The following is a 27,872-nucleotide window of genomic DNA, read 5'->3' as shown; positions in this document are numbered from 1 at the left end:
AATGGAGAAACTTTAGAGCCATTTACTGCTCATTGGACAAATAGCTGGACACTGCCATGAGTTACAGGTCTAGCCACTGTGCTTTTATGAACTTCATCCCCATCCCCTTCCCAATCCCTCCTTTTCATTCTTCCCTCCTCCATCCTCACATACAAATGTGTTCAATTGTTCCAACTGTATTGCTGAATCAAGTTAGATTTATTAAATCTGTGTTTGAATTTAAAAACCTAATCTGGAAGAAGAAAAGAATCTCAAACACGTTTGAATTTTTCCTCCTAAAGTATATCGACTGGATTATGCCTAAATTACTGTATTTTAAAGTAATGATTCAAAGAACAGTTAGGCATAGGATAGGCTTTGCAGATGTCAGGCACAGAGTTCTTTGTTTCATACATTTTTTACATAGCTATAATCACCCAAGAGACACAATCTTGTATCCTGTTCTTGTTCATCTGTCATGTGCATTTCTGAGGTTACAACATTGTTTCTATAAACATCATTTAGAAATATCGCATGGCACTCCATCCAGTCAATATACTCTATTTTAATAAACCATGGCCTTTTCTTTCCGTTTTTTAACTATTAATAATGGTGCAATAAGCATCCTTCTGTAAAAGCTTTTCCAATATTTAGGACTATTTCCTTAGTTCAGTTCTTCAAAGTGGAACTGCTGGATAAAGGAGAGTATTTAGGTTTTTGAGATATACTGTGAAACAGCTTTTCCAAAACACTGTTCTACTTTACGTTCCCACATATACTGTCAGCTGGACCAAAGTGAAAAAGATCAATAAACTTGTAATTTTAGGTGGTCACAATGTACATAAGAGACTGACTTTAAATATTTATTATGAAATGTACAGTACATACAGAAAAGTATATAAAATTTTTGTGGTTTAAAGAATAATAATGGCCAGGCACAGTGGTTCATGCCTGCAATCCCAGCACTTTGGGAGGCCCAGGGTGGGCGGATCACCTGAGGTCAGGCATTCAAGACCAGCCTGGCCAACTTGGAGAAACGCCGTCTCTACTAAAAACACAAAAATAAGCCAGGTGTGGTGACACGTGCCTATAATCTCAGCTACTCAGGAGCTGAGGCAGGAGAATCGCTTGAACCCAGAAGGCAGAGGTTGCAGTGAGCCAAGATCATGCCACTGCACTCCAGTCTGGGCGACAGAGCGAGAATTTATCTCAATAATAATAATAATAATAATAATAAAATTAACAGCCATGTACCCACTATCCCGTTTAAGAAATAGACTATTATGACCACATTAGCGGCCCCTCATGTGCCTGCATTAGTGTATCACAGCAGCGACAGACAGATCTCAAAATGCCATTGATGTAAAACACACGTACACATACACTGATGTCCCTCTCACATCACAGTCCATGCAGGCTCAGGAGCTGTCTTTGCCACCTCCAACAGAAATTTAAGACCCTGGCTCTGGCCCCATTGAAACACAAGCTCTGGAACAAATTTAAGACTGTTAAGAGTCTTAACAGTAATTTAAGACTCATCATTTCACCATCTTGGAATTTTTGCTTTTAGTTAAGTAGAATAAATAAGAGAGGACACAGAGAACTTACATCTGCTTTTAACTGCCTTTCTCAAGGAGTGACACATCTCTGCCTTCTTCGGTAAGAGCTGCCACACGGCCTCGACTTAACTCTAAAGGGGGTTGGAAATGTGGCCTTCCTTTATGTCTGAACAACACTGCCCATCACAAATTGCCTCTGCCACAGTCAGATACCTTATCCCCGACAGATAAACCCTTCCTGCCTTCTGTGTTAGTCACTCCCTTGCTTTTCTTTAAATAGTGTTGTAAAAATTGCCTAGGAAGCACAAATCTGTGTAAGAGAAGGAAAATATCAACGCTATTCTACAAGGGTTCCCAACAGAAGAGAAGGTGGCAAAATGGGCGTCACAGGCTGGCTTCTGCTTCCCTGAGAATCTATGAGAGCACTTTCTAGGCATGTCTGCAGGCAAGGTCATGGCTGAGTCATGGAAACCACAAATTAACACAACTGGGGCATCAGACAGAACTGTAATTTGAACCACCTACTAGACACCTGTCAGAAAGAGCTTCGGAGGGAGGAGGCTGCTCTGTATTTTCTTCTAACTTCACAGCGCTCCTCTGTCAGCCCTCAAGAGAAGTTCAGAGCTAACCCAAGCATCAAGGGGAGAGCAGCAGCTTTAATAGCACTGAGCCAAGAGAAGAATCAGGACCAGCCTCCCCCAGACATTCTTCCTCGGGTCTCACAGACGGCACTAAGATAGCAGGGATCTTGCGATGATGGCCCTCAACTCACAGAGGCTGCCTTCCAGCTCCGCTGTTGGCCACCAGCCTGGGAGCTCCCTTCATCATCAGCCTGTGGGTTTCCTTCACCTCTCCCCTGCTTTGAATCTCCAGATTCCAGTGCCCCCAGCTCTTTCTTCCTTGGTTTACTCTTTATGAGTTGTTATTCTTTGAACATAGGGAGCTTTTGTTATTTTAAAGTTGTAACTCATAACTCCAATGTCTGGAGTCCTGAGGGCCTTTTCCATTGTCTGTTCTTTCTGCCGGAAACATACCGTCCAGCAGCTTCTTAAGACATGGTGTATGAGAGATACGTTTTTTGAGAAAATATATATGCATTTTTGAGTTTGCAACACATTTTTTACAACCATCATAGAATGGCAGCATGACATTCCATCGAGTGTACTATGGTTTGGCTGTTTCCGCACCCAAATCTCATCTTGGATTGTAATCCCTGTAATCCCCATGTGTTGTAGCAGGGACCCAGTGGGAAGTAAATGAATCATGGGGGCGGTTTCCCCCGTGCTCTTCTCATGATAGTGAGTTCTCACGAGATCTGATGGTTTTATAAGTGTCTGGCATTTCTCCTGCTGGCTCTCACTGTCTCTCCTGCTGTCCTGTGAAGAGGTGCCTTCCACCATGATTGTAAGTCTCCTGAGGCTTCCCCAGGCATGCAGAACTGTGAGTCAATTAAATTTCTTTTCTTTATAAATTACCCAGTCTCAGGTATTTCCTTATAGCAATCTGAAAATGGACTAACACAGAGTGAATACATCCTATTTTACCATACCATGCCCTTTTTAAAGATATTTTATATTGTTTTCCACTTTTCACTACTATTAGTAATGTTGCAATGAGCATCCTTCCACATACGGATGCCCTCCACGGACAAGGTAACCTGGTGGGCACTATGGAGAAAGAGTGAGGACACAGTCTAGTGGGCACAAAACAAGAAAATGACAGCAAAGGGAAGCAAGTATATGTCCACACACACACACACACACACACACACACACACACGCATGCATGCATGCCTAACAGAGAAACATATGATTATGTTTTCCAAAGAGTCTGGGGTACAAAATGGTCTCCCGCTAAAACTAAAGTTCTCTGAGGTCTTTGTGTGTGACTTAATTACACACGGTAATTTTCCATTTTAATCTATAATTATCTATGATGGTTTTGACATTGAATAATAATATTTTAAGTTACTTACCAGTTATCTCATCTGTGGCACCAATTTTAGTTGCTACTTCTCTGAAACCTCCACATCCATGCATTATACAATCCATCTCTCTGGTTCCAGTCTGGCATCCAAACCTGGACCCCTCCTCCTGGAAGTATGTCTTCCACCATTCCTCCCTTTTGCCTCCAACTCATAATATTCAGAACTGAACACAGCGTCCCTGATCCACCTCAAACCTGTCTTTAACCCTTATTCCAGCCTAGGATATGAAGATTCTATTTCCATTATAAATCTACCAGATATTAGCCAATTTAATGAGGTGGAAGACTTTTATTCTCTGGAGGTTTCTCACAAAAAAATCAGTGAAGACGGCTAAAATATTACCAAGGGACTGCTACCCACTGCCCTTTGACAGGAGTGAGCGAAGACTCTTAGTCATTCTAGAGGGGCTCAGAGCACCCAGAGGGCCCCGAAGCCCCAGCAGTGACTGGCATGGGAAAGAAAAATGGAGGGAAGTACAGGATGACGGGAAAAAAGAGTCAAACGCTTCTCTCTGAATGCAACTTTGTAAAAGGACTGGGCTACAAGGAACCCAGTCTTTTATTCAAATTACTTTGCATTACTTAACTGAACCTCAGTTTCCTCAGTTGTAAAACAGTAATAACAGCTGTCCACCTTGAAGACATGCTATTGTTTAATTCTTACATCTAATAAATATTTCTAGAATATTATCTGTAGAGTTGGTGCTAAGGATATCACAATAACAGGACATAGTTCCTACCTGCAGGGTCCCTGTGGTCTGCTTGTAAGAGAGACCCAAGGAAAGAGCAATCACAGTATAGGAGAATAAGTGTTTCCCAGGTATGCACAAAATGAGATAATGACTTTATAGTGCTTAGCAAATGCTAGAGTGTTGTACAAATTTTGGCTTTATTAGTACCGGGTACTCCTGATCCTATTCAGGGGTCTCTAACTACTCTTGCTGTGTTCCTCCCCACCAAGCCATGAAGCAGAAGGCCAGCCTTGGTACCCACAGCCTCTTCTAATGCTAAAGCCTCTGCTGAAGGGGCAGGACTAAATGAGCCCTGCAACTGATCCCACCTCACTCTCAGGCAGCAGGTGATGGAACTGCGTTGACACTAAGCCCAGGCAACCAGTCGATACGCTGACTTTTGACACATGATATTGTCTAGCAAGAAACTTTGTGTTGAGCCAGTCAGGTTCCTTCTTTTGAGAATTTTAACTGGGAAACACAGTAGGAATCTAGCAGTCAACAACAGGGCTGAAACTGGAAAAATGCAGAGAACCAAGACACGAGGCAGAAATGGGAGGATGAAGGGTCATAGCAGGCAGCTCTTACTAAGAAACTATGAGTGGAGAAAAGTATACCAAGCAGAAGGAAAAACTGAAAACATCTGCAGTGAGAGGGCTGTGGAAAAGATGCACAAAGAAAACTGAGGCTGGCTGGGCGCGGTGGCTCACGCCTGCAATCCCAGCACTTTGGGAGGCTGAGGCAGGTGGATTACCTGAGGTCAGGAGTTCGAGACCAGCCTGGCCAACATGGTGAAACCCCGTTTCTACTAAAAATACAAAAATTCCCTGGGCGTCGTGGTGTATACCTGTAATCCCAGCTACTCAGGAGCCCAAGGCAGGAGACTTACTTGAACCCAGGAGGTGGAGGTTGCAGTGAGCCGAGATCATGCCACTGCACTCCAGCCTGGGCAACACAGAAAGACACCATCTAAAAACAAAAGGGAAAAGAAAGAGAAAACTGATGCTATTATAGACAGCTTAGGCCTTGAGGGCAGCCACAGGGGGTATAGCTGGTCCCGCAGGTGACTCTCCACTTTCCCTGCTCCTTCCTTTTATTTATATTTTCCTATCAAGAAAAAGAATGAAACCTTACAAAGCCAAACTGAAAAGATGCCTTTGAGCACACAAAAATCATATTCACTCTAAAGTCTATTGACTGAATTCTCAGATACATTTCTTCTTTCACTGTTTTTACAATTACCATCTTCTATATGCAAAATCTAGAAGGAAAGATGCAATTAATTTTCATGACATCACGTAGTATTTTACTATTTGTTTGCAGGCCATCAACAAACTTCCCTCATGAGAAAATCCTAACTGTAATCAAGAAAGCAAATATCTTCCAAAAGCTCTTTGGAAAAATGGCTGATTCTAGCACCGGAGCAGAAAATATACAAGATGAGCTTGGAACATCTTATTATGCCAGGAAATAAGCAAGTGCTCAAAAGAAAAGTCTCAATGATGGGGATATATCAAAGGAACACAACATCACTAATTCACATGGAAATGCAAATCAAAACCACAATGAGCTATCATCTCACCCCAGTTAAAATGGCTATGATCAAAAAGACAGAAAATAACATGCTTGAGGCCTTGGAGAAAGGGCAAGCTTGCACAAACAGGTGAAAATGTAAATTAGTATAGCCACTATGGAAAACAGTGTGGAGGTTCCTCAGAAAGCTAAAAATAGAGCCACCATATGATCCAGGAATCTTGCTACTGGCTATCTATCCAAAAGAAAGGAAACCAGTATACCAGAGATATCTGCACTCCCATATTTATTATAGCACTATTCACAATAGCAAAAATGTAGAATCAACCTAAGTATCCATCAACAGATGAATGGATTTAAAAATGTGGCATATAGACACAATAAAGTACTACTCAGCCATGAAAAGGAACGAAATCTTGTCATTTGCAGCAACACGAATGAAACAGGAAGACATTATGTTAAATGAAATAAGTCAGGCACAGAAACACAAATATCACATGTTCTCACTCTCATGGGAGAGCTAAAAAGTGGATCTCAAGAAGACAGTAGACTGGTGGTTACCAGAGTCCAGGAAATGGTGAGGTGGAGGCAGGAAGAGAAGTTGGTTAATGGATACAAAAATACAGTTAGATAAAAGAAATAAGTTCTAGTGTTTGATAGCACAGTAGAATGACTATAATTAACAAGAACTTACTGTATATTTCAAAATAGCAAGAAAGGAAGATTTGGAATGTTCCCAACACAAAGAAATGATAAATTTGAGGTGATGGATATCCCAGTTACCCTGATTTTAGTACACATTGTATGTTCGTATCAAAATGACACATGTACCCTATTAATATGTACAATTATTATGTAGCAATTAAATAGGAACACAAGAGCCACCTGAAAGAGCTCCCAGTGGCCAAAGCTTAAACAATTTTAGCAATAAAACAAAGTCATATTGGATTAAAACCCAATGTATAAAATAAATATCCATGAGTCCACACTAACACAAATAAATAGATTGAATAAATAAATAATTGGGAGGCAAGAGATAAATCTCGCCATAGAGAAGAATTCCAAATAACTTACGTAGATACTCCGTCCTCGAATCAGTGAGGCATAACGCCCTGCTCCTTCTTGGCTGCACACAGTGACTTTCTTCCAAAGAGCTCAGTGTGGAAGGCAGGTGGGAATTACTTTACAGTGGGAAAGCCTGACAAACACTACCAGGTGGCCAGGTGACCTTCACCAGGTGGTGAAGGTCAATATCATGTATTTCTTTTTTGAGATGGAGTCTCACTGTGTCACCCAGGCTGGAGTGAGTGGCACAATCTTGTTCCACTGCAGCCTCCGCCTCCTGGGTTCAAGGAATTCTCCTGAGCAGCCTGCCACCATGCCCAGCTAATTTTAACGGCCTGCCACCATGCCCAGAGACGGAGTCTTTTTTTTTGAGACGGAGTCTCGCTGTGTCCCCCAGGCTGGAATACAGTGGCACGATCTCGGCTCACTGCAAGCTTCGCCTCCCAGGTTCACGCCATTCTCCTGCCTCAGCCTCCTGAGTAGCTGGGACTACAGGCGCCCACTACCGCGCCCAGCTAATTTTTTGTATTTTTTTAGTAGAGACGGGGTTTCACCGTGGTCTCGATCTCCTGACCTTGTGATCCGCCTGCCTCGGCCTCCCAAAGTGCTGGGATTACAGGCGTGAGCCACCGCGCCCGGCCATACTATGTATTCTTGATATGATGTGATGAAAATATTTGGCACATTACCCCCGGTGTCTTCCTCCTAAAAATACATAACCCCAGTTTAATCATGAGAAAAATATCAGACAAATCCCAAGTCAAGAGACATCCTATAAAAATACTCCACCCATACTACTCAAAAATATTAAGGCCATCAAAAACAAAGAAGTCTGAGAAATTGTCACACCCTAGAGTAGCATAAATAGACATAACATCTAAATTTAATGTGATATCTTGGAATCTTGGAGGGGATTCTGGAACAGAAAAGAGACATTAGATAGACTAAGGAAATCTAAATAAAGTATGGACTTTAGTTAATCATAATGTATCAATATTGGTTCATTAATTGCAACAAATGTACCCTACTAAGGTAACCTGATAATACAGGGGGAACTGGGTGCAGAGAATATGGTAACTCTGTATCATCTTTGCAATTTTTCTGAAACTCTAAAACTGTTCTAAAATTAAAAGTTCATTTTTGAAAGTTAAAGAAGTTAAAGAAAAATTTCAAAAGCATCATTAAGCAATTGGGGCCATCTTTATATGTTTTTGTTTTCGACAGTAATGATTTAGATCCCTGTAATAAAAGACAAGGTCTGGAAAAAAAAATGTCTCCCAAGAGAATTACTAAGTAGGGCATGGGAATAAGGTGCTATCTCACTAAGCAAATACTATGGCCATAGAGGTGGATTGTCTGCTGATTTGTTCTAAAGTGGAGGCTGTCAAAAATTTAAATAGCTCTTGCCCAAAATATAATGGTCTAATTCAACTACCAGGAGCCACCTCTGGACACAGAGAGCGAGACAACAGTGCTCAATGCTTAACTCCTACAGGAACTTCATTCGTCTGTCTGGTGCCAACAGCACCCTTAAGTCACCTGTAAAAGTGGCCAGGTTTATTCTCTATATTTTTCTATATGTTTGAAATATTCCATAATAATGTTAAGAACATTTTTATAATTTTTATTAGCTTTCAATTTTGAAATAATTTCAAACTTGATGAGAAAAGTTGCAAAAATAGCACAAAGAATTCCCACATACCCTTTACCCAGCTTCCCCAAATGTTAACTTTCTGTATAGTTATAGTACAGTGATCAAAACCAAGAAATTAACATCGAAGCAATAGTATTAGCTCACCTACAGATTGTATCCAAAAGCTACCAATCGTCCCACTGAGCTCCTTTTTCTGGTTCAGGACCCACGGTGCATGCACAGCTGCCATGTCGCCCTTCTCCTCCAGTCTGGAGCATTTCCTTGGCCTTTCTTTGTTTTTCATGACCTTGACACTTTTGAAGAGTCAGTGTAAAATCATTTAAACCCATTGAGTTTATGACAATCTCCCTAAAACTGTTTTGAACTGAAGGCAGCTCTTCAGCGAGCTGCCAGGCCGTCAGGGAGCAACCTTGATGCAGTTTCTCAAGCTGGACGACTCTGCAGCCTCTGCAACCCTCAGGGTGGCAGGAGGCGCATGGGAAAGTGGCACAACAAAGGCGGGACTGCACTTCACTGGGATTCCGGACAGACAACCAGTATCCTGAGCACCTAACACGGCGCCAAGCTCCTACGTGCCTAGATACCTCCCCCACTCGTAGGAGCATCTGAGGAGGTGGGTGGGTGTGTGCTCCAATCCACTCGCTAGGGCTTGGGGGGACCAGGAGTTCACCGTTGTGTGAGCAAAACCCAGATGCCAGTACTGCACATCCTGGAGTCACCTGGAGGCTACAGTCTCCAGCTTTCCCAAAGTTCGCCATCAGGAACCAGAATATCAGGGCCCGAGAGTGTCCTGTCTTCCATGTTTTTTTCGTGTGTGGTAGTGTAGCATCCTTCCCTCCAGCGTCTCCAAGCCCTGAAGTAACCTTCCTCCAAGGACCACCGCAGTAGAGATGTGCAGTGTTACAGCACCATCTAGTGCTAACAATAGTACAGTGCAGCCATAGCATCCCTGCCGCTCCAGTCACAGCTCCTGGGGGTGTAATTAACAATTTAGCAACGTGCCAAGATTTAACAAGTTGACTCTAATTTCACGGTGTGACAAGCCAGTGTGGTTTAGCAGGGAAGAGGCATTGGAGTCAGATGAATCCCTTGTCTGCCCTTACCAATGTGCCTTGCTCTGTCTCTGCCGGTCCAAACCTTATTTTCCTCATAGTTAAAATGGGACTAAACACTGTATTCAATATTGTTATAACGTACGTGGATAAGTCCTGGGGTGATAGAAAGTCCCAATAAACATGTATTGCTTCTCATCCTCCTCCCTACCCTCTGTATACAGAGGATTTCCATGACAACCTGGAGCCGTTAAAATGGAAGGGACTCTTCTCCATGAGGTGTGATGTTCATCCAAAGAGCCGGACAATCTGTAAAACCCTGAGGCCCCTCCATGGTTAGGAGCCGGGACTCGGAATCTGAATTGGCTTATTTTGAATACCAGCTCTGACGGTTGCTGGTTTTTCCATCTGTAAAATAGCGATGGTAGTGATGATGCCTATCTCCTAAGGCTGTTGTGAGGATTAAATTAATACCTGCAAAGCACTTAGAAGGTAAGAATTTCGTAAGGGTGAACTATCATTAATAACATTTCTTAGCAATCTGGACCCAAAAAAGGCAGGAGGCGGGGGAAGGCTCGGAGCCACCATTTATTTAATTTATAAAAGAAAATGTTCCACTTTTTGTCCTTTTGAATAGTACTCTACCTCTCATGTTTTCCCCTAAACACATACACACACACACACACACACACACACACTCTTCAAATACTTATTTTGAGTCTGGCTTCTCTTCAACCAAGTCTCAGTTAGCTTCCTGGGCCATCACCAAGGTGAGGCTGGGCCACGAGCAGCCCATCTGAGCTTCACAGACAGCCCAAATACCTCAGCCATTGGTATAGTCCTGGTAAAGTGAGCCCTTTATCATTATGAAATATCCTTCATACTCTAGTAATGCCTGAAAGTTTACTTCGTGTACTAAATACACCAGCTTCCTTTTGGTTAATACTTGCATGATAGTTCTTTTTCCATCCTTTTAATTTCAGTCTTTCTGTATCCTTGTTTAAGGTATGCTGTTTTGAAGTCTCAGATAATTATATTTGTTCTTTATCCAGGGGTGGTAATATTGCCTTTGAAATGGAATATTTAGTCCACATATGCTTGATGTAGAGATTGATGCATGTGGGCGTTTGTTTTCTATTTGTTCCCATCTGTTCTGTGTTGGTTTTTTTTTTTTTTTTTGCTTCCTTGGGATTATTTTATTTCATATTCTCCTTCTGTTATCTTGTTAGTTTTACATTCTCTTATTCTTTTAGAAAATACTGTAGAAACTGAAACATGTACCCCTGATTTATTCATTTCTAATATAAATCAGTGCCTCCACCATCTTCACTTTCAAGACAATTCAAGGACTTCAGAATACTTTAATTCCATTTACTCAGGGGTCCCCAGTCCCCAGGCTGTGAACAAGTACTGGTCAGTAGCCTGTTAGGAACTGGGCCACACAGCAGGAGGTGAGTGGCAAGCCGGCAAGCATTACCACCTGAGCTCCACCTCCTCTCAGATTAACAGTGGTACTAGATTCTCATAGGAGTGCTAATCCTACTGTGAACTGTGCATGTGAGGGATCTAGGTTGTGTGCTTGGGAAAGGTTTTCCACTTACTAAGAATTCTAGACAGTAAAGGGGCCCTAGAGGCCTTGACACAGGAACCCTGAGTAATTATTCTCTGCTCTCTGTAAGAAAAACATTTCTTTCGAATATTCCATAATTTTTAATAAAAGACTTGCATTGTTCACAACACATTCAAGAAGCATTATCATTGATTTTCCTTTGTGAAATGTTTAAATATTGAAACATCCAAAATATTAATGTGTATAAAATACAACAAACTTACTTTGTACCTATCATGCAGTCGGTTTCTATCACTTTCCCAAGTTGCAGTTCCAATGTGCAGTGCTAGCAATACCACCCGCAGAAGTGAACCCAAGGAATGATCTGGTAGATGAGAACACCACATGCCAGAGCCTGGCAGTTTTGCACATCCAGCAACACCATTCCGGATACTGCACGCCTTAGGGTCTGACGTACACCGGACTTCGAAAAAGCTGGTATATCACATCACATTATAGTCTTTTAACAGTGAGGCAAGGCCGGACGCAGTGGCTCACAACTGTAATCCCAGCACTTTGGGAAGCCAAGGCAGGTGGATCATGAGGTCAGGAGTTCAGGACCAGCCTGGCCAAAATGGTGAAACCCCATCTGTACTAAAAATACAAAAATTAGCTGGGCGTGTTGGCAGGTGCCTGTAATCCCAGCTACTTGGGAGTATGAGGCAGAGAATTGCTTGAACCCAGGAGGCAGAGGTTGCAGTGAGCCGAAATAGTGCCACTGCACTCCAGCCTGGGTGATAGAGTGAGACTCCGTCTCAAAACAAACAAGCAAACAACAACAACAACAAAACAGTGAGGCAAAAACTTCCACTGGGACTGTATATTTGAAACTCCAAATATGGTCTTTCCTCCCACAAATTTGAAAAGCCTAATTTCAATAGCGATGGTAGAAAGAGCCAGAGAAACCAGTTACAATACTGGTGAGCTGTGGCATCTAATTATGTTAACAAAATATGATGCGAATGTCTCCAATTCTCCAGCCCTACAGATCACTCTTTTCTTTTACCCACCTAACATAATCTGACCCTCTCACTGTAGAAGGTCTAGTCTTTATGGTAATGTATAATAATGTAATAAGTCCTAGCAAGTGTTTATATTCCAGAAACAGGTTGTTACTAGTCACAATCTAGCCTTAAGACCAGTGTTTGGATTACCCCAGCCACCTAGGTACCATCTGGCCCCAGAATGGACACAGTTCCTCCCTGAATCATCCAAAACACAGCTGACATTGGGCTGTAGTTTTTGACAAAGACTTAATGAATGTGAGGCTAACACAAGGGAATTAACAATGTAGAGAAAATAACAGTGGGTCACAAATTCCGTGTTCTTAGAACCTGTGACAACATCCCTTCACAGGAGTTTATAACCAGGATCATTCTCCTTAGGCCCCAGCCTGCTGCTAGGAGGCAGGGACTTGCTCATTTCCTCCAGAGGGGTGTCCCCACAATGCTGCCCACCCTCAATGAGTTCTACAGCTCCAATTCTCTTCTCTCCAGCACCCAAGAGAAATGAAACTGATCAGTCTCATAATTAACTCAGAATTCTCTCCCCACCCTGTACCCGCTTTAGGCTCTGACCCATGGAGCATTTCTGCCAGCTTTGGTAGTTTATCTACTTAGCTTCCAGGTTAAAATCCAGCCCTTTCTTCTGGATGCAATAATTACATCAGTCTTGAAATAAGCCATCCCTAATTATGGACCCAAACAGTGTTCAAATGTGGCCATAGCTCACTCTGCTGAACATCTGCTAATTCTGATTTTTTTCTAATTACCAACAATGCAATGAATATCTGGAAAGCTAAATCTCACACATGCATGACATCCTTTCAAACTTCTGCTGGCACTCATCCAGGACTGAACTAAATACCAGATTCTCCCCAACTTCATCCCTTCTATATGGTGAGAGAAATAAGGAAATAAATGTAAACTGCAACAGTGTTAACGGCAAAGTAATAAACTGTGCTTCCAGGGAAAAGCCTCCCAAAGAACTGGCAATTATGCTGAGATCTGATGAGTCATTAGTGCTAGTGAGGCAGAGAAGGAAGAAACTGTGTGTTTGCAGCAAAAAGAACAGCAATTTAAAAAGTCCGGGGCTGGAAGGTGCTGGAGTTAGAGCAGCCTAGCTCAAACAGGAATTAAGGGGCAGCTCAAACTTACAGGAAGCGAGGGCACAACCTTTCAGGATTTTGTAAGCCATGTTCATTATTAGTCTGATTTGTATTCTAGGAATAACAGGATGACACTGAATGATTCTGTGCACATTTTAAAAATCTGATACTTGCTGGAATGGCTATATTCTATTTTAAATTCCCCTACAGTTTCACCAACACTGAATATCATCTTATGAATTTGGTAGTTTTAACTACTAGATACTTTTTTTCATCTTTATTACCCATTTCCTATTGGAGTGCTTTTTTTTCTTCTTTTACTGGATACAAATTTTTTTTTACTGGACTGAATTTAAGACTTCATTTATTACCTTTTCTATCTTTTTCGCTCTAATTATTTGCCTTTAAATTACTTATGTCAAAACATTATATTCTTAGCAATCTTTAAAGATTCTGCTATAAAAGTGTCCTCTGACTCCAATGTTATATATTCACCTATATATTCTTAGTATTCTCATGATTTGGTTGTTCATATTCAATCATGATGTCTTGACATTTATAAATAGAAATCTAACTTTACTTTTCAAATGGTTAACTAACTAGTCATCCCTGATAATTCACTTTTATCATTATAAGTAAACAAATCAGAAAATAATTTATTGATGTTTTCTTAATCTTCTCTGTTATCTAATCATATACATAATTTTTTTTCCTGGGCCAGTACCACACTCATAATTTTATAATGCATTTCATGTGAGATAAAGTTCTCCTGCCCGTATTTCTTTTATTTAGCTATCCCGTAAGAAACTTACTGCCTTCTCATGATACATTAACTTGGCTTTCACAGGGATTTTTAAACAAACTAATGAGGTTTCAGACAATCTAACTAGGAGATATCCATCTGGGATGGAAACAGGTGTAAATGACTTTTAAGACTTCAGCAACCCTTCCAAACAACTACTAAAATTTATATAATTTTTGCATGTAATAGGTGAAGAGTTTGAACAAATACCCCTTAAAACTGTTTACCATAATTGACTTTTTATTTAAAAAATTACACTGAGCAATTTCCAGCATATCTTTTTTTTATAAAAGTACTGCCTATATCAAACATTTTATATCACGTTAATTCCATTGAAGAGCTGCCTTTTTCTGTTAAGGTACTGATTCCAATTGATGGGATATATGCCCTTAAAATAGAAAGTTTCCATTATTTATTCAAATGTCAAAATTAAGATTATTGAGAAGTTTATTGCTTTATGGCTGGGCAAGATGCTACTAGTACATTTTAGGTAAATAATATTCTTTATTAAAAACTATGAGGTCATTCTGTTTAAAACTTTCAAGATAATTCACAGAAAATAGATATATTTATTCAAATTAAACATTAGAGGGCCAGGCTACTAGCTATAGACATTTACATGTGAAGCAGCTCTTTTTTTTTTTTCTTTTTTTTTTGAGACTGAGTCTCACTCTGTCACCCAGGCTGGAGTGCAGTGACCCAATCTCAGCTCACTGCACCCTCCGCCTCCTGAGTTCAAGCAATCCTCCTGCCTCAGCCTCCCGAGTAGCTGGGATTACAGGCACGTGCCACAACACTCGGCTAATTTTTTTGTATTTTTAGTAGAGACGGGGTTTCGCCATGTTTGCCAGGCTGGTCTCGAACTCCTGACCTCAAGTAATCCACCCGCCTCGGCCTCCCAAAGTGCTGGGATTACAGACGTGAGCCATGGCGCCCGGCCAATGAAGCAGCTCTTTAAAGAAATAAGACATGAAAATAGGTCTGTCCTGGTATACTACACATAATTGAAATGAATAACACCTGGAAGACCAATATTGTTACGCTATGTTCTGTTAGGATCTTAAAAAAAAAATTCAGACATTTAGTAGTCCATTTGTGCTTAAAATATTCATATGCATGAGAAGCCTAAAGAAAAAAAAACACCTCTGTACATGATGATCAAAAGAAAGTTATAAATTTTTTTGAAATTGCACTGTTATTTAAACCACTTTCCTAAAGTCAGACCCTCCTTGTAGCTGGCACAGTTTTTCAGGTCAATTGGCAACCTGGGGAGGCCCCTCTGGTATTAGTGAAGTAAAGAAGGTGGTGATGAAAGACCAAGCTGAAGCCATTAATCCAGGCCTTTGAACTGCACTGGCATCTTCACCTGCATCTTCTCCACTCTCATCTTCAAGCCCATCATCCATAAGACGCTCCTTTCAAGCAAAACAAGAAACATACTCCTGAGTGATGTGAACGAGCATTAGCTCATAATAGAAGACAGTTAAATTCTTTGTAGAACAAAGGAATATGAAGTGGTACATATGTGGTCATTAGAAATCTTTAAGGCCAAAATTGGTAAATTCCTCAGTGTTCTAGTTTAAAGGGGACAACTGCCAATGCAATACAATAAATTCTTACCATGTGTATAATTTTATTTATTGACTATTTTCAAGAAAAAAAAGTTACTTCTTCCCATTTAGTTATAATATATGACTGATTTGGTATTATATTCTAAGCTCTCCCAAATGAAACCATCACAATTTATATGTTAGCTTTCTTTCACGTACCATTTCACAAATACTTATGGAACATCCAATCTTCTTTCATCACACTGGTCCCGTACAGTGCTGGGAAAATCTCAATAACTTAAGTATACAAAAGCTTCAATCACATACCATTTCTTCAAGTTCCAAGTTGTTTGCATTTTGCCCATCATTGTTAACTTCAGCATTATTGTTGGGAGCCTGTTGATGACCTCCTTCTTGCCTAAATGGAAACCATCCAGCTTGGTGTCTGTTCAGTAAAATAAAGAGAAAATAAAATAAGTCACAGTTGTTTTTATTTGTAACACTATAAAATGTTATTAGTGTCCTATAAGAGAAAAATGATTAGAACTACAATAAATAAAAAGACCAAATCTCCCACTTCAGGACAGGGAACCACCCTTCTCAAAGCAATGACAGCAAAACAAAACCAACTCAAATCTCTAAGTCTATCATGGACTTCACTGGCTCTATGTTAGTTATTAAAACATATCAGGAATCATAAATCTCTTTTGGTATTTTTCAAAATGAAATACAACTTAGATATCTGTTTGCCCCTTGGAGAGAAGGGAGCAGGGGAAAAACAGTCTACTTATGAAAAAAATCTGGCTTATACCTATAGGACTTACTATTGGTAAGTCTAATGAAAGAGGACAACCTTATGCAGGAGTGCATCATACACTTCTTAAGTTCTAAATAACGGATAGAGTATATCTCACTGAATGAACAATTTTTATAAAATACAGTAAACAAAAAATCTGCTTCTAAATAATTCTGATAAACATTCTCACTCAACAAAACCTGCCCTTGCTTTTGGCATCAAAAACATGCCAGATATCTAAAGTCCAGCATTCAAATTCCTTCACTCAACATTCACAACAGACTACCCTACACCAGATTCTGTGCTGAATAGTTTCAGACATTAAACCACAAAAAGTTAATGAACATCACTCACAAATAAACCAGCAGCATGGCTCCCATTACCATGATAAACCGACTAAAAGAAGAATAGAAGTATACAATGCTAAGGAGAATCGCAGCTCGTGAGAACGTGTACATCCAGTCTAGCCAGTCTCGATTGAAGTCTTCTTCATTTAGTACTGGACCTCCCTGTGCATTCATTTGAACATTCTCATTCATGGGTCGATTTTCTTGGGCCACTAGGTTTGGAGCTGGTGGGGGTTCTTCTCCAGGAACATGTGCCAAATTTAGAGGCTGTGAAGTAGTAGGCTGGGTTGGGTTGACATTTGATGTGGCCTGAGCTGAAACTGCAGCTTGACTGAAATAGTCACCAAAATAAATATTAAAAAGAAAAAAAAAAAACTTTACCATACCATATTTTTTTAAACTTCTTGGGGAGCTATATGTATTTTTCATAAACCTAATATGGAATATCCCAACTCCTGTACCACATTTCTTAGGTAAGCACAAATTCCAACGGAAAAGTGGAGCCAAGGTTGATGGTAGATGTCACACAGGAAAGGATGTTCTCTTAGCCTGGTAGTGTAAGATGACAGGGGAAAGGCAAAAGATGTGAGAGCAGCCATGTTAACCACTACTCTCTCTTTCAATCAATTACCTTATAAGCTAATGAGATGTCCAAACCTTTTCATGAATGCCCCCTTTTATTATTCTACATGGGATGAATACTCCCAAGCTCACCACCTACCTCTCCCTCAGACCCATGTTTTGAAAGGCTTGTCTAAAAATACATGCTATTATTACATTGTGTGTCTACTGCCAGTGATAAATGATTTGTACTAGTATCCTAAAATCCTAAATACATCTCAGGTAACAACCCTTTCACCCCAATACTGATTTGGAAGAACTCCAACTGGGGACCACTGGTCCTTGTCAAGTTAGAAAGAATTGTGATTCTGAGGTTTGCTTATAATTTGATTGCTTAAAATTTCCCAGTAAAGAATAAATTTCCCAGAAAAGTGATAATATATCTTGGATTTGCTTTAAATTATCCAACAGAAGGAAGAAAGTTGTAAAATAAGACTAACATGAATTGATAAATGTCAAAGCTGGGTGATAGGTACACACAGATTCCTTTTACTACTCTACCTTGTTATGTTTTTAAATTTTTCTACAATAAGAAGTTAACAATCAAGGGAGCACAGGAAAGTTAAATAAATGGTTTCCAGGCTACAAAATCCTATTTAAGCCAGTATGCTAATATCTTGTATCTGTATAGGGCTTTTTAGTTTAGAAAACACTTCCTACTTCATGAATATTCTGATACACAGGTGAGTTACTTTATTTTAAAGGGGAGAAACTAAGGCTCTGAAGTTAAATGATGTGTATAAGAGTATATGATTTAGCAGCAAGCATAATAAGCTCCCCTTATCTCACATAGTTCTCGTAAGGTTCACAAACGAGACAAGGTGGGGTACAGCATCCAGCAAAGTACTGAGCACAAAGCAGTCACTCAAATGATAACCATTACCATGGCAACATGTAAGGTACGAGTATCCTGCCTGGAGCCAAGGGCTTATGAAAGAGAGCCTTAGGATACAAGGTTCATAAAGCAGCTTAGCTTTACGGGGAAAAGTCTGAGGATGTAGACTTCACAGTGGGCAAGAGAATCAGAGGATATCTGGGTGGCTGCGGGAATGACTGACTTAATTATGTGTTAAGAAATGTAACCTGGCAAACCGGGCATGGTGGCTCATGCCTGTAATCCTGGCACTTTGGGTGGTCGAGGCGGGCGGATGGATCACTTGAGGCCAGGAGTTCAAGATCAGCCTGGCCAGTGTGGCAAACCCCTGTCTCTACTAAAAATACAAAAGTTACCCAGGTGTGGTGGCATATATCTGTAATCTCAGCTCCTGGGAGGCTGAGGCATGAGAATCGCTTGAACCCGGGAGGCGGAGGTTGCAGTGAGCCAAGATTATGCTACTGCACTCCAGCCTAGGCAACAGAGTGAGACTCTGTCAAAAAAAAAAAAAGGGGGGGTGGGGGGGAGGGAGGAAGGAAGGAAGGAAAGAAGGAAGGAAGGAAGGAAGGAAGGAAGGAAGGAAGGAAGGAAGGAAGGAAGGAAGGAAGGAAGGAAGGAAGGAAAAAAAAAAAAAAAAAGTAACCCAGCAGTAGTATAAGGAAATATAGTGAAAAGACTAAAAGGAGAAACCTATTGAAGTCAAGTGGACTTAGAATGAGAAAAGACCTGGTGAAACATTGGAGGTAGCATATGGGGAAGGACAAAAGCTCTATTAACTCATCTTCATAAAATACTGCTTTCAGGAGTAACAGAAGCCAGAATCAAAGCTGTTTACGGTTAAGAGCTTGGGTAATAAGAAGAGAGCTAGTATCACTGACAAAGAAGTGAGAAAGGAGAAGGCACTTAAAGAACAGAGGAATCGAATTTTAGATGCACTGAATTTGAGGTAAAGGCTCATTCCCCTATGGAAATCTTCCAACAATAAAGCAGAGACACAGGATGAAGCACAGGAGATGAAGAACCAGGATTCATTCACAGAGAGCTAACAACTAACGCCATACAAAAAAGAAATCCAAGAGAACTACCCCACAACTAAATCCCATCCTCTCTACCGACTATGAGTGCTGAGAAGCACGTAGTAACAAACACATGATGAACTGAGAAAGATATGTTAATAAAATGAGCTATTAAAGGACACAGAAAGATAAAAAGATACGGAAGACAAAAGAATCACAGAAACAAGGAGAGGAGAACGGTAAAGAGAAGCTAATCAATGTTAAATGAATGCAGAATGAGTTGGGGAGAATGAAGGCTGAGAAACTGTCCTCAATGCTAGGACTGTTCCATGCTGACCAGAATCAAAACGGACTAAATACTGAGAGTCCAGTAAGCATATTAGCCACATTTGAGCCCTACATAAGCTATGGCCTCCTGACATGATTCTATCTCTTTTTTTATTTGACTAACTCTTCATGTACATTTGCTGCCTTCCAGTGAAACATTCCTAAGTTTTCTCCTCTTGAATTTATAAAATGTTGTATTAAAGAATCTGAATACTGCTAAATGTAATTAGGGAAGATAGGGAGGAGCCAAGGGCAGGGTTAGCTCATGGGAACTGGAGGTGAACCCTTTTTCCTTTAGTCAAAACAACATTAAATACATAAAAAAATGAAATCCCAAATCAACTTACTTAGGATAAAAAGAAAATAAAGCAAGTAACACAGTGAGTAACTTAAAAAATGAACTCAGATTAACTTACTACTGCATATAATACTGATGAGCATACATCTGTTGCCACCACAGCATCTGCAGTGGGCTAAACGCGGGATACACTGGGAATCCAGGTGGAGCAACTTGCCCAGGAAACTGGTTGTCTACATTTCTGCAAGAAATAAATAATGAGCTCTTTTAATGCTCTAGCAGTTAAAAGTATTATTCTAAATTTTCATTCCTGAACCCCAAGTCAACCATTGACAGAATATATTTAAATCTCACTGAAAAGAAAAATACTTATTTTCAACTATTCTTCAAATAAGATAATATGTCTTACATAGGTTGACCCAGGGCCCAACTATAGAGAATAACTAACATTTTAGCCCAGTTTTAAAGGGAAAACAAAGAGAAACACCACAAAATATAGAGCCAATCTGAACATTTATTATCTTTTCACTTCATCACATGAAGCCAAAAATACCTTCATTTTAAGTACATTTTCCTTAAGAAACAAAGCCCTAAGATAAATTTCATGACAAAATATTTTGGGGAATGGTGAAATAGACAAATGATATTTTATATTAGTAATAAAATGTTATTAAAATACAGCAGTTATGAGCTGTAAAATAAAAAATGAACATTACAAAAACCTGTAAAATATTCTGTAAAGAGACAAGATTAGCAGAACATATTTACATATACATTCTTAAAGTAGGCTAAAATTTTCTTTTTTCTTTTTTTTTTTTTTTTTTGAGACAGAATCTTGCTCTTTCACCCAGGCTGGAGTGTAGTGGCGTTATCTTAGCTCACTGAAATCTCTGCCTCCTGGATTCAAGCAATTCTCCTGCCTCAGTCTCCCAAGTAGCTGGGACTACAGGAATGCGCCACCACGCCCGGCTAATTTTTTTTGTATTTTTAGTAGAGACAGGGTTTCACTGTGTTGGCCAGGCTGGTCTCGAACTCCTGACCTCAGGTGATCCTCCCGCCTTGGCCTCCCAGAGTGGTAAGATTACAGACATGAGCCACTGCACCTGGCCAAATTCTATTAATTCAGTAAAATTGTAGAAGGTCACATTTAACTTCTCTACAGTTTCCTCACTTCTAAAATGGATCTAATAATAGACTCTTCCTCACAGGATTCTCACCCTGTATTCATGAAATGTTAGCTAGCTTTATTTTTATTCTTTCCCATTCCAACACCGAACACGATGCCAAAGTGTATAATGTGAGGTTTGTAGAAAATCACATATATCAAAACAACTACAGAGATAAACAGGTAAGTAAATGCAGAATTCTTTATGAATTTGCTAAGTCTTCTTCACATTACTTGATTTTTATCTTTAGCTAATACTAGTTTGGTCTATCTGGAGTGAGACAAGAATAATTAAATTCATTAGCTGTAATTTTATATTCTAAAGACTGTTTACACATACAATTGGTAATAATTGATTATAGAAACCTAACTTTAGAAGAGCTTGGGGAGCTAAGCCTGAATAGGCTATACTTAAGGAAACCTGGTGCTAGGTAAGGCATCACCTTCCCCACATATTACCTGAACTTTCCTTATTCTTGATGGAGCTGTGGCAGCCACAGAGGGTCCCATCCTCAAAAGACCCTTCAATCTCCTAATATTATATATATATTATATATACCTTCATATAGGGTCCTGTATAAGGGGGAAAAAACTTCAGCTCTCTTGGACACAGGACAACAGACGACACAGCACCTCCCCACCTAAAAAAAAGCAAATCTCAACCCAGCTATTCCTTTAAAAAGATGTCAGTTAGTGATCAACTCTGGAGAGAAAGCCATACCACTGAGGCAGAGAAGTATTATAAAAACATTCGTTTTATACAATTCAGCATTTACACCAGGGAGCTGATGCATCTCTGTGCAAATCTATAAAACTACCCAAATCATGTATTACAGCAATATGCTGTATCTAGGTGTATATTTTAAATTTTATTAGTATTCCCCATTACGAAAAAATCCATCCCCTTGAAAGTAAATCTCCACCAATCACTATCATTAGTAAGAATGTCAAACAAGTCTGTTACTTCAACTGTAAAATGGGAAGGCCAGACTTTGTCACTGTTTTTAAAGCTCAAGGAAGAAAAAGAAGACACTAACAATTACTTTTTTAAAAAGTCATAGTTTCCCACCTCACCCTCCTGCATGCTGCCCAAAACATATGGAGAATATAAGGTGATTACTGAAAATACGTTGCCAAAATAAACAACCTGCCCAAAGTATTCTTCCCATTTTCCCTAATAAGTTAGAAAACAACCGGACAATATAATTGCCAAATACATCCCAGACCCAAGATGACACATTATAATTTTCAGTTGTGTTCATTACCCTCAGACAAGATGGTATGCTCCAGAAACAAGGAATAAAAGATCTGATGCTAAATTATAAAGTTATTAATAAAATATATAGGAATAGATACAATGAAACACATTACTTAAGAATTTAATATATTTTAGAGGATGCATCATTAAACAACCAGTTAAAGAGAATTGTTATTTAGTGCTAGGAAAAAAGATTACCAAATTTGTGGGAGAAGGGAGTTTAAAAAGCTTCATCTCATTCTATATATTCAAATAAGAGAGATGAAATAAAGTATTAAGAGTATAACCATAGATAGCCTAGAAGAAACTAGAATTATTTACCAACCCTTTGGAGGAAGGATTTTCCTAACTTAAGTAATAGAAGAAAGCAGAAAAAAAAAAAATCAACCTATTTGACAACAAAATTTAGAGAGAAATGGCTAAGAAATGTAGTTTTACATTTCTTAGAGAGAAAAAAAATCAACCTATTTGACAACAAAATTTAGAGAGAAACGGCTAAGAAATGGCCAATAAATTGTAGTTAATATCTTTTCTATATAAAGAACTGATAGAAACAGAATAATCATTAGGATATCAAATACTAATTAAAGCAAAGATAGCATTTTTAAGTTTATTTGCCAAGGTAGAAAAGATTAAATAAAAATATCCATTATTGGCAAGAGGTACAAGTAAAACCTAACTCTTTGATTGCTAGTGGCAGTATAAATTGGAATAAGCCTTTAAAACACAATTACAAAATTAAAGACCTTTAAAAATCTTTTGCTCTATGGAAAAAAAAAAATCTAGCTCATGGATAAGAAGAATCAATATCATTAAAACGGCCATACTATCCAAAGTAATTTGTAGATTCAATGCAATCCCAATGAAACTACCATTGACATTTTTCACAGAACTAGGAAAAACTATTTTAAAATCCATGTGGAACCAAAAAAGAGCCTGAAGAGCCAAGGCAATCCCAGACAAAAGGAACAAAGATGGAGGCATGATGTTACCCGACTTCCAACTACTGCACGGCTACCAAACCAGCACTGTAACTGGTACAAAAACAGACACACAGACCAATGGAACAAAATAGAGAGCCCAGAAATAAGGCTGCACACCTACAACTGTTTGATCTTTTATAAAGCTGACAAAAATAAGCAATGGGAAAACTATTCAATAAATGGTGCTAGGATAACTGGCTAGCCATATGCAGAAGACTGAAACTGGACCCACCTTCCTTACATCATAGACAAAAATCAACTCAAGGTGGTTTAAAGACTTACATGTAAAACTGAAAACTATAAAAATCCTGTAAGACAACCTAGGCAATGGGCAAAGATTTCATGACAAAGATGCCAAAAGCAATTGCAACAAAAGCAAAAACTGACAAGTGGGATCTAATTAAACTTAAGAGCTTCTGCATTTAAACAAACACCCTACAGAATGGAAGAAAATATTTGCAAACTATACATCACACAAAGGTCTAATATCTAGCATCTATAAAGAACTTAAACAATTTTAAAAGACAAGAAAAACATTTAAAAAGTGGACAAAGGACACAAACACACACTTTTCAAAAGAAGATATACATGTGGCCAACAAGTAAATGGAAAAAAGCTCAACAACACTGATCATTACAGAAATGCAAATCAAAACCATAATGAGATACCATATCACACCAGTCAGAATGACTACGATAAAAAAGTTAAAAAATAACAGATGCTGGCAAGGTTGCAGAGAAAAGGGAACACTTCTACACTGTTGGCGGGAGTGTAAATTAGTTCAACCATTGTGGAAAGCAGAGTGGTGATTCCTCAAAGAGCTAAAAACAGAACTACCATATGACCCAGCAATTCCATTACTGGGTATACACCCAAAGACATATAAATCATTCTACCATAAAGACATATGCACGTGAATGTTCATGCAGCACGATTCACAATAGCAAAGACATAGAATCAACCTAAATGCTCATCAATGACAGACTGGATAAAGAAAAAGTACATATGCACCATGGAACACTACACCACCATAAAAGAGAATGAGATCATGTCTTCTGCGGGAACATGGGTGGAGCTGGAGGCCATTATCCTCAGGAAACTAACACACGAACAGAAAACCAAATACCGCATGTTCTCACTTATTAGTGGGAGCTAAACGATGAGAACACATGGACACAAAAAGGAGAACAACAGACACTTGGGCCTACTGAGAGTGGCGGGTGGGAAGAGGGAGAGAATCAAAAAAAATTACTGGGTACCAGGCTTAGTACCTGGGTGACAAAATAATCTGTAAAACAAACCTCCATGACACAAGTTTACCTATGTAACAAACCTGAACATGTACCCATGAACCTAAAAGTTTTTTAAAAAGCTTTGCTCTTATGCCCAACTGCCCAAATAATTCTGCTTTTGAAAATTAGCTTATATAGAACTATGAAATAAGGAAAAAAACTTCACATCTCTGCCCTTTAATAAAACCTTTATACATACTCCCACTTCCAGCCCGCTGTCCTCTAGTAATAGAGAGAAACTGGAGACAGGGACAATAGTTCATTAATTTTTTTAAAAATAGAGAATGTTATAGCACTTACCACCACATTGAAGTTGCCTTTTTAACTGCACATCTATGTAGGCATTTACTCTCTGACCTATCCACTTTGGCCCATTCCTACTTTAAGACAGAAATCTACCCTAAATACAGCAAGGCCAAAACATAACAAAAACATGAAGGGATATTTCCACAAAACTATTCATCACAACACTATTTATAACAGCAAAGATTGTAAATAACTCAAATATTTGTCAATATGAGGTTGGATGTCACAGTTTACGCACTGAATGAATTAGTATGCAGCTATAAAAAGGAATGACGATCTCTCTCTACTCCTATGGAGTGACTTCTTAGACATTTACATGAACTTTTGTTGAAAAACAATGTTAAGAAGAATATGTATAATATTTGTATAAGAATGAGGATATATTTTCATGTGTGTGTATATATACATGTGTGTGTACACACACACACACACACATTTTCATGAATTTTCCACAAAGAAACCAATGGAAAAAATATATATAATAAAAATAAAATAATTATTATGGAAAGGAAGAGAAAAAGAGGAGTGAAGAAAATGAAAATAAGTCTCTCTGAATGTATCTTGTTTTGACACTGGAACATTAATAATGTTTTATGCAATTAAAAAAAAACTAAACTAAAAAGAAAAAAATAGAAAGCTGGAAAAAAAAAACTAAAGAAGTTTCAAGTTTAATAGTACAACCATACAGATAATTATTCTACTGACTTCAAAATAATATTTTAACTATCCCTAGTAGGGTAAATACTAAATACAAAAAGAACAATAAAAGTTTTAAATCACACTCAGTGATCTTACAAAAATGGAAATAGTATTGCTATTTTAAAACTATTTGAAAAACATACGCATATATACATACAGATAAAGCAAATAAGTAATTATGCTAATTCATTAGGGACTAGGATGTTTTAGCACATAAGATATATAAATACACATACCCAAGATGATTTGTGAAAACTCTTTAACTTTTGGCCGGGGGCGGTGGCTCAAGCCTGTAATCCCAGCACTTTGGGAGGCCGAGATGGGCGGATCACGAGGTCAGGAGATCCAGACCATCCTGGCTAACACAGTGAAACCCCGTCTCTACTAAAAAATACAAAAAACTAGCCAGGCGAGGTGGCGGGCGCCTGTAGTCCCAGCTACTCGGGAGGCTGAGGCAGGAGAATGGCGTAAACCCGGGAGGCGGAGCTTGCAGTGAGCCGAGATCAGGCCACTGCACTCCAGCCTGGGCGACAGAGCGAGACTCCGTCTCCAAAAAAAAAAAAAAAGAAAAAAGAAAACTCTTTAACTTTTAACCTAAATTTGAAATATCGGTATGAACTCAAGATTTTTTTTTTCCTTTTTTCTAAAACATACATAGCACCACCCACCCATGGGAGAATTCCTTTTTAAAAAAAAAGAACAAAAAAGATGAACCTTAATTGAATTTAATCAGGCCCTAGATCTAACTACCAGTTTACAGGCAATATAGGATAAAGAAAAATGCTAAATGACACCATGAGAACTTAGTCAGCTATATTTAGACCACTGTGGAAAATAACACAGAACAACTACAGAAAGAGTATGAAGTAAGAAAAGGAAGGAAAGGGAATTAGATTAGAAAAGCTTTAAGAAACATCAACCTGCCAGGCGCAGTGGCTCATGCCTGTAATCCCAGAACTTTGGGAGCCTGAGGCAGGTGGATCGCTTGAGGTCAGGAGTTTGAGACCAGCCTGGCCAACATGGTGAAATCCCATTTCTACTAAAAATACAAAAATTAGCCAGCGTGGAGATGTGTGCCTGTAGTCCCAGCTACTCAGGAGGCTGAGATAGGAGAATCACTTGAACCCAGGAGGCAGAGGTTCCAGTGAGCCAAGATCGCACGCCTGCACTCTAACCTGGGGGACACAGCGAGGCTCTGTCTCAACAACAACAACAAAAAGGAAACATCAACCAAATACACCATGCCACTCTCTTCAAATATTGATTCAATCTGAACACAAACTGAATACTAGATGATATTGAAGATTTATTTTGTTGAGTTTTCTAATGGTATTGTGATTAAGATTTTTTTAAAGCCCATAGCTACCATATCTGTTACAAATACACACTGTTTAAAGATATAATTATAAGGTCTAGGTTTTGTTTTAAACTCCAGCCCAAGGATAAAAAAGGAAACAGAAGAGGAACTAGATGAACAATGGTGGTTTGTTGATTGTTGAAGTTAGGTATTAGGTACACTGGGGTTCATTACAGTATCTTCTGTACTTTCTGAATGTTTAAAAAGTATAATAAAGTCTTTAAAAATAAAAAAGCAGTATATAAAAATACTGACTGTTTAACTTAAATATCCATCAGCAAGGACTGGTTCATTAAAGTATAGTAATCTGTATAATAGAATGCTGTGCAATTAATAAAGAATGAGACAGCTGGGCTACCCTGTGGTCACAGCTACTCAGGAGGCTGAGGCAGGAGGACTGCTTGAGCCCGGGAGTTCATGGAAGTCTGGGCAACACAGTGAGACCCCATCTCTAACAAAATTAAAATAAAAACTAAAAAATATATATTATATAAACAAAGAATGGTACAGCTCTTGTGTATTAATGTGGTGCAGTTGTTAATATACTTAGTGAAAAAACAAGATATTGGCTAGTGTGTACAGTAAGTCCTCACTTTCATTGTCAGTAGGTTCTGAGAAACTGTGACTTTAAACAAAACGATGTATAACAGGTCCTTGAATAATGTCATTTTGTTATAACATTAATGAAAAAAAAGTTGGTTTTGCTAATATTGTTTCACTTAAAGTTGCAGTTTCCAAGACCCTATCATGATGTTAAGTGAGGACTTCTTATATAGAAAGTATGCTATTATGTGTTAAAATAAACACACGTACACATGCACGCACATACACATATACTTGTGTAAGCACATTTTATCTCTAGAATAATACAGGGGAAACAGCTAATAATGGTTGCCTCTAAGGAGG

At 39.0% G+C, this 27,872-nt stretch overlaps 1 protein-coding gene across 8 annotated transcripts in view; it reads right to left on the bottom strand.

Moving 5' to 3' along the window:
* Positions 1-14,299: 14,299 nt before the first annotated feature.
* Positions 14,300-27,872, bottom strand: part of HERPUD2 (HERPUD family member 2) — a 56,586-nt gene continuing 43,013 nt past the window's right edge. For 6 of the 8 annotated variants that reach the window (XM_045389005.2, XM_074035239.1, XM_045389004.2 and 3 more), the window contains 4 exons: positions 20,025-20,147; positions 16,778-17,101; positions 15,955-16,072; positions 14,300-15,492 (listed from right to left, as the gene is read on the bottom strand). In XM_045389005.2, coding sequence (XP_045244940.1) covers positions 15,331-15,492; positions 15,955-16,072; positions 16,778-17,101; positions 20,025-20,147 — 727 coding nt within the window. In that variant the 3' untranslated portion in view covers positions 14,300-15,330. Of the gene's footprint in view, positions 15,493-15,954; positions 16,073-16,777; positions 17,320-20,024; positions 20,148-27,872 lie in introns of all 8 variants that reach the window. The other 2 variants (XR_012432538.1, XR_012432539.1) reach the window with 2 other exon arrangements.

Source organism: Macaca fascicularis, chromosome 3 (genome assembly GCF_037993035.2).
Source record: "Macaca fascicularis isolate 582-1 chromosome 3, T2T-MFA8v1.1".
In the NCBI taxonomy this organism is placed as follows: Eukaryota; Metazoa; Chordata; class Mammalia; order Primates; family Cercopithecidae; genus Macaca; species Macaca fascicularis.
Note: the sequence above shows the minus strand (reverse complement) of the source record. Positions and strands in the feature narration are given on the sequence as shown.